Source organism: Physcomitrium patens, chromosome 11, assembly GCF_059467195.1.
Source record: "Physcomitrium patens ecotype Gransden chromosome 11, ASM5946719v1, whole genome shotgun sequence".
In the NCBI taxonomy this organism is placed as follows: Eukaryota; Viridiplantae; Streptophyta; class Bryopsida; order Funariales; family Funariaceae; genus Physcomitrium; species Physcomitrium patens.
This window is the reverse complement of record NC_143420.1, coordinates 12125326-12133230: the sequence shown is the minus strand read 5'-3', so window position 1 is coordinate 12133230 and position 7905 is coordinate 12125326. Positions and strand designations below refer to the sequence as shown.

Here is a 7905-nt window from a genome sequence, read left to right as displayed (position 1 = left end):
GAATGTAACAAACCTTGTATAGATCATCAAAAATGGTTAGTAAACTTAAAAAAGACACAACTTTTTGAAAATACTTCTGTTGAATCATGTAATTTTAAAATCCAATTTAAAAGATGAATATGCTAACTATTATCAAGAATAATTATAAATAGTAAATTGAGTATATTGAACCAAATAACTGTCTTCCTTCAGATTGAGTTGCCTTTGCAATCATGCATTTGAATTTTGAAATCAGAGTTTATGTACAAATATTTTAAAGTTAATTGGTCTTTACAAAATCAAGAGATTAGTTAGTTCCTAATATGTGTAATTTCAAAACAACATTTATCAAAACAAAAAAATTCAGTGTGAAAAAAAAAGAAATTAAAATTTGATTTAATACTAAACCTGAATACAATTTATTAGAAAATTGTATTTTGAATAGTTGAATGAATGCACATTTTAGTTTGGATGAGTGTGTGGACAAAAATGAGCAAATGAGAGACATAACAACAAAATGTTCCGAGTCAATTAAGATACTGTCTTCTGACCATACAAATACTAATATTCTTTGAAACCCAAGTATTAAAGATCTAAATAAGTATGCTCTCAATACATATATATTGTATGGAATTGAAAACAGGTTCCATTGAGCAGTCTGGCTGGCAGAGGATCTGTGGAATCAGGGCTTCCAGCAGTAAAGGACCCATATGGAATATCTCCATATATCTATCTATCTATCTATAAATACATGCGCCCTCAGACTCACAGACTCACATACAAAGATTTCATCACAATAGATGGATGATAATAATATTACTTAGTCGAGCTAATATTCATCCATTGACGAAATTATGGATGATAACAATCAGATATGAACGAGATAGGATTCATCATCCATGGAATGGATGGATGAATACGAGGAGTTTTGGGTTTTCCTTATAATTCATTCATCCATACATCCATACATCCCGCCCGCACAATCAGGCTGGCTGGCTGCCCTGGCGCGTACCGTTGGAGCGAGCCCCGAGTTTGAAAGTGTGTCGCCCGGATTTGCGAGTTTTGTATCCGTTGGGCCTCCTCCTCCTCCTCCTCTTCCATCGCCACTTTTCCATTGCCCCCCGCCTTTCCCCCGTTGAATGTTCCTCATATTCTTGCCTCAATCACTGCCCTTCCCTCTGCGTCTCCACCGCGATGCTCTCCTCTGCCCTTCTTTTGCTCCCCCGATGGACTCGCAATTTGAGCCCTCTTTCTTGATTTTCAACTGTTTCGTTTCATTGAATCTGCTTCCCTCTTCTTCGTGAAGCAGCTGCTGCGGTTGTGTTGTCAGAGTGTATTCGCAAGAAGGAGATTGAGGTTGAGGTTTCATTCGGGTGTCATCCTTCGGGATTCTTCTTTACGGATGCCCCGTTTTCTAGTGCGTGTTGAAGTTGCCGTTCGTATTGTCTCCTTATTCTTTCGGACGCTGAGTTGATTGCGGGCGGGGTCTCTGTCCGTCTCTCTCTGCGTCGTGTTACAGGTTTCTCGTATTAGGGGGGCTCCGGAAGCAGGGGGAGCAGGGGGAGCTGGAGTTTGAACTTCGCCACGGTGAACGTTCTTGAGCGTCTTGAGGGAGAATTTTATGCCGTTTCGCTGGTTTATTAGTTTCCGGAAGGGTTAGCGTAGAGGCACATTTTTTTGTAGTCTGGGAGTTGTACCGATGTGATTAATCCCGTGAAATAGCAAAAGCCAAGCGACGGGCTGGGGCAATCAAACAATGGCTACCTATAGCAGCAGGAAACCAGCGTGGGGAGGACAGAAAGAAAATCAGCAACATGAAACGCCGATGGAAAAGAAGAGGAAGCTCCTCGGGAGTGCAGCGTCTGGGGTGAAAGTTCGGTCTCACAGAAGTGTTTTATCTGTGGTCAATATAAGGGTGGAGGGTAGTCCTGCTGGCAGATCTTTGGAGGCTGGAACTCCTTCCAAGGCAGGCATGGCTGCTGTGATAGGTGATGGCTCATCTACATCCGCGGCAACTGTAGAAGCTCTTTTGAATTTGAAGATGTCAGGGAAAACGAAATTCGATTTCAAGGTAATTCCTATCGTCGGCCGTTTTGGTTATTGCCCTTTTTCAGTTCTTCGTTCATTGTGTAACACCTTCCAATCACTCTTCAGACACTCTTAGAAGTCCTCTTGTCGGGTGGCGTTCAGGGATGGAACGACTCACCCAATCCTCCTTCACTATTCTACTTATCTGGAATCCATGTCTACTCAAGGAGGGGTAAATGTATGGTCATTTCCTGAGTACATGCACTAGCCATCAGCGTAGATGAGTCCTGAAAGGCACTTCGCTAGGACGTGAATGATGCCTTTGACATTCTCGTAGGAGGTCAAACGCACTTCCTCGTATTATTTATAGCAGAAACTGCGTTCCTAGCTCTCTATGACTAAAGTCAGGCGATGGCGAGGAGATGCTTCGACCGCTTTTGTGTGTCTGATACCTTCGTTTCCGCATAGGATCCTGATGTGCCTCAAATGTATCCAGCTGCTTCCGTAGAGGCTTCCTGAGCAAGGTTGAGGCGTTAACAATCTCGATTTAATTAACTCTCAATGAGTTCCTAGACGACCTCAAGTCACCAAAGTCAAGTTTGTATCTGGTCGAAATTACACTCACAGTTCAACTGGTATCCTAGTCTCGTTGGTAGCGGCCCATAAATCAGAGAATTATTGTCATGTACTTCCTAGAAAATTGAAATTTAAACACCCTGCTTTTCAACAGTCGTACCCATAGCTCATGCGAGATCACGAATTAGGATCTTATGATTTCGCTCTCTGCTCTCCGAATCTGATTCTGGCAGGGTGTAGTTTCGTCGTTGGTGTTAAAGTTCTACTCCCTATCTATGCCAGGAATGGTTTTCTAATTCTTGTCTCTGTCCAACCACGCTGACTCGTATCAGGGAAAGAGTGAGCAGATGATGGACTACATCAAAAAGCTTCGCACATGCGTACGAGCCTTTCAGGAGCTGGACGTGAATCACTCCCAGGAGAAAGCGCAATACATGAAGCAAATTGACGATGAAAGACAGAGCCGCGTCGAATCTGGTTGTCACTTTGCTACATATCTCCCAGTGATATGACGATTACTTCAATTGTATTTGTCCCTGGGTACCGTGTACCACTGTTGCAATGTCTGCAAGCTGACTTCAATGGACTGTGTATCATTCTGACATTTACCTACCTTATTGCCAATCCAGAGACTCAAATGAGAAACCAATCTCTCCAATTGGAGTCTAGCAACGCAGACCTCAAATCCTCACTGTCTCTTTTAGAACAGGAGTTGAGGTTCGAGCAGTCTGCGAAGCAGGTACGACTGATTTTTTGTACGCCTGAGTCAATTTAGTTGGGCATTTATATGAGGGAGTCGCCAGTTATCTTGCGGATAGTCGTCCTATTTCGCACCTGTAGGGGATTGTCACGTGCTGAAATTATGGAATACTTTTCTACAGGCGCTTGTGCGTGCTGAGGAGAAGCATGTCGAAACTATTCTGGTCAGAGAAAAAGAATTGGCTACCCTGAGTGAGCAAATCGAAAAATTGCAGGGCGAACTGACCTCTTCGAACAAACAAGTATTTTAAACCTCCATTCACCTATTTTCCTGAACTGGTGCCGTAAGGGCAAACTTTGATTGTTAGTCACACCCGATTATCCGAGGCTCACTTCCTTTGGTATCTCGCGACGGATCTTCAGATCTGCATAGAACTGGACTTTATGTATGAATCTGCCTGTGAATCATAGTTATTTGTTGGTAAATCGGCATTCTCTCTGTATTTTCTTAGAACGTTCTGTTGGTGTCTATAGGTTGCTGTATTACAAGACATCAACAAGCGACTACAGGAGTACAACACAAGTTTACAGCAATATAATAGTAAATTACAAGTGGATGCCAGTAATGCCGCTGAGACGTTGTCTCGCACATTAAAGGAGAAGGCTGCTATAATGGAAAGTTTAAGTACACTCCGTGGCACTACGACATCTCTTAACGTTCAACTTGCCACCGCCAAGGTATGTATGAGGCTTCCTATGGCTCCATGCCTATATTCTGTAGGGGATGTGACCGGTTTGAAACAAAGGACTGTTATTTCTACCAACTGATTTTTATTTATTTCTTTCTTTTTATTTTCTAGCTTCTCTACAGTCGAAATGAATGCAGCACAGATGCAGTTCGTCTCTCCTTCAGGTGATGTGCGATCAGCTCTATGGCAGTCATTACCTGTTCTCAAGTTATTGTAAGCCCATGTGAGGATTGGTTTGATTACACAGGCGACCTTACAAGAGAAGATCCAGCAACACAAGGACGCAGTTGAAGAGTCAACTAGGCTGCGTGTGGATATTCTACGCTTTTCTGAGGATCGAGACCAGCAAGCTAATCAGGTTAGCCTACTGTTTCCAGCCTGTGGTTATTTGACTATTAAGTGATCCAGGCAGACTCTTCCGTGTTCAATAACCACCTACATTTAATATTCAGTACTGGTGTGTGACTCGGGTTGCAGGTTGCAGCTCTTGAAGCTGAGCTTGCGATGTTCAAGGAGTGTACCGGGAAGTCTGTGGCGGAGATCAAGCTTATTAGCAACAAAGCAGTTGCTCTTGAGGTGCTTCTCAATCCTGAATGTTTGAAAGGGTTTCTGGCTGGGAGTCCATGCCTCAGTGAATTGACTGTCGATTGACCTTTACAGGAGAGCTACTCGTCAGCGAATGAACTTATCAGAGCTCTTCGTCAACAGCTAGAGATTGCCCACCACAAGTTGGAGGTGGCCGAATCTCAACTGGAACTTAGTCGTGGTGAAAGTGCGAGTCAGAGCATGAAATATGCGGAGGTTGTGGAGCGTCTAATGGAGGCTGAGCAGAAGGTTAAGGAGGGCGAGCTGTTGAGAAGGAAGCTGCACAATACCATTCTGGTATGCTTACGGTCTTCTGCTCTATTGGTCTAAATAATGCAATTGAAAATTTACTCAAGCTAGCTTTCTCTCCGGTCTGACCCAATGAACTTTGTTGGCTTGTCTGACTCAGGAATTGAAGGGTAACATCCGCGTGTTTTGTAGAGTGAGACCTCTTATGGTAGAGGAGGAGGATGGGAATGAGCAAGCCACTGTGCAATTTCCATCTAGCACGGAACTGCAAGGTCGTGCAATCGAGCTTGCGCAACCCGCAGGTAATGTCATCTCTTCGTGTTTTCGACTAAGGCTTGGAAACCAGTCAAGTAATCCACGTAACAATTCCCCGCAGTTGAACGTGAAGAGTAGTGCGGTACCACAATGGTTTTGATGATTAGTACACTCATTCCGACTATCCTATTTGTTCTGATGTCGCATTTTGCTACCATAAGTAGAGAATGTAACCCTTTTGAGGCAACAAAATCTATGTCTTCACCTCACATTGCTGTTTTTATTTCACCAGGGGGACCCAAGCATTGTTTCCAATTCGACAAAGTGTTTGGGCCTGAAGTGAAACAAGGTGGTGTATTTGAAGAAATCTCTCAGCTAGTACAGAGCGCCCTTGATGGATACAAGGTGAAGTTCTACGCCCTCATCACCTTGCCTGGTGAAATGCCCGTGATAGTTGTAGCCATGTTACTCACGTCAGTATATCTTCAATTTTTTATCTCTCTGCTCTGTCCTTCAGGTCTGTATATTTGCGTATGGACAGACCGGGTCGGGTAAGACGCACACGATGCTGGGAAATCCAGAGATACCTGATGAAGGAGGCGTTATTCCCCGCTCTTTGGAGCAGGTTTTCGCCTCCAGTCAAGCTCTTATAGCTCAAGGCTGGAAGTTCTGCATGCAGGTATTATCCATTGACTTTCCACTGACTCCATGCTTTGTAACAGTTTTATTTTGAAAATGCCCACTAATCGTCGTACCATCAACTGTGCAGGCGTCGATGTTAGAAATCTACAATGAGACAATCCGAGACTTGTTGGCTAAAGGGCCAGTCAACGGCGATGCTAAGCAGATGTACGTGGTGAAGCATGACCAGAGTGGTAATACAACTGTGTCGGACTTGTCACTTGTGGAAGTCACCACCTGGAAAGAGGTTTCTAATCTCCTGCACCGAGCATCTCAGAGCAGGTATCGTGCTCTTCTGCACTAGTCATCATCCTCGAACCCGTTAGTTGTGAATTCGTCCGATATCTTCTTACTTTTCTGTCGTTCTTCTCTGACCGCAGGTCTACAAGTAAGACGGCAATGAATGAGCAGTCATCGCGCAGTCATTGCGTCTTCACTCTCCGAATTTCTGGTGTGAACGAGGTATGTCACAATCCTGGTCTCATAGAAGGTCATGTCCAGTCATTGTTGATCAGAAGTACTGTTCAGAGGTAACCTATGCATTGAAATTGACCATGTCCTAAATTATTTCCGTTCATAATTTTTTTTCACCTGGCCGATACAAGCGTTGCATCTGCAGGTATTCTCTTATGTCATACTTTCTAGATATCTCCTTCGCCCTTCTATTAGTATAACTGTTCTTTCTTCCTTTTGTCAGGGAACCGAACAAGCGGTACACGGAGTTTTGAACCTCATCGATTTGGCTGGTAGTGAGCGTTTGTCTCGCAGTGGTGCCACCGGAGACCGTCTTAAAGAGACTCAGGTAAAATTCATTCACTGTCTAAATCTTGAATTTGGTGCGTTTCGGTCTGGTCAGTAAGATTTACGGGGATGGACATTAAGACTCTATGACGTCACCCTTACAGAGAGGGCGAATGTGCAATGGATTACTGAAACCTGTTTCTCTTGACAGGCTATCAACAAGAGCCTGGCTAGTTTGGGAGATGTCATAATGGCAATCGCCAACAAGGACCCCCATGTTCCATTTCGCAACTCCAAGCTCACCTATCTCCTCCAAGTAAGGCTTCTGAATGATGTGCGAATCGGTCATCACTATCGTTCTAATGCAAAGTATATAAATAAACATGGGTATTGCATCTAATATTGCACTCCCTGAATTGAGTGCGTTAAAATATTATTATTGTTATTTCTCTTACTGACAACTTGCTGTCACTGACAATTTACTGTTTCAGCCTTGCCTAGGGGGAGATTCAAAGACCTTGATGTTTGTCAACATCTCGCCTGATATGAAATCCTTGAATGAGTCCTTGTGCTCTCTCAGATTCGCAGCCAAAGTGAACGCATGCGAGATAGGTGTTCCCCACCGCCAAACTTCTCTGAGCGTCCGCTCAAGTTAACTGGTAGCTACATTAGCATATGTTATTTTTTAGGCGGAGATATGTACTCTGGACTCACACTATTCTGTGATGTGAAGGATCGATCCGGGTCTTGACATCTATCCCGTGTAAGGTCCGTGAAAACCCAATCTGCAACCTGTTTGTGTCGGATTTTCTGTAGGACTAGAGATCATTCCGATTGTAGAATATCTGTCCGAAAGTCAGCGGCTAGATCATGGTATCAAGCTCAGACTGGTACAACTCTTGGAGTTTCTGGCTCCTGTAGTGCTTAGACTGGTTAATTAGGCCTTTATGTCGCAAACATGTACAAATGGACACACAATTCTATTCCTGCTACAGTCACTTATCAGTGGAAATTTTCACATCAAGCTCTGCGCTTGATGGTTTTGCTCCTGCTACATGAGCTCATCATGAGAATCTGATTCATAGAGGGCGTGTTCAATATGATCATGTGATTGTACCTTTGCCCACCTCCTGGCATTTAGATTGGTGCTAAAGATGTAGTTCTGTAGCATTCAATTGTTCGCAATCATCTTAATTGATCTACACTAACCAAATCTCCGAAACACAACCCAACCCTGCTTCTCGTAGATGATCGTGATTAAAGTAGTGGAGCGTCTAAGTTAAAGCAGAAACATGGACCCTATGTACGAAAGAGAATGCTTGTATCATTTGTCCTAGCTGAAGCTGGCTGATCCATTCTCGAC

The 7905-nt window shown here is 43.7% G+C and overlaps 1 protein-coding gene across 1 annotated transcript; it reads left to right on the top strand.

Annotated features, from left to right (window-relative positions):
* The first annotated feature begins 1058 nt into the window (after positions 1-1058).
* On the top strand, positions 1059-7596 carry LOC112289062 (kinesin-like protein KIN-14N). Its single transcript, XM_024534002.3, has 16 exons — positions 1059-2050; positions 2916-3060; positions 3213-3322; positions 3465-3584; positions 3817-4020; positions 4279-4389; positions 4509-4607; positions 4692-4913; positions 5026-5167; positions 5413-5525; positions 5638-5799; positions 5890-6083; positions 6182-6263; positions 6499-6603; positions 6754-6858; positions 7034-7596. The coding sequence occupies exons 1-16, from the start codon at positions 1736-1738 to the stop codon at positions 7196-7198; spliced, it is 2394 nt and encodes a 797-aa protein (XP_024389770.1). The 5' UTR covers positions 1059-1735; the 3' UTR covers positions 7199-7596.
* Positions 7597-7905: the final 309 nt, after the last annotated feature.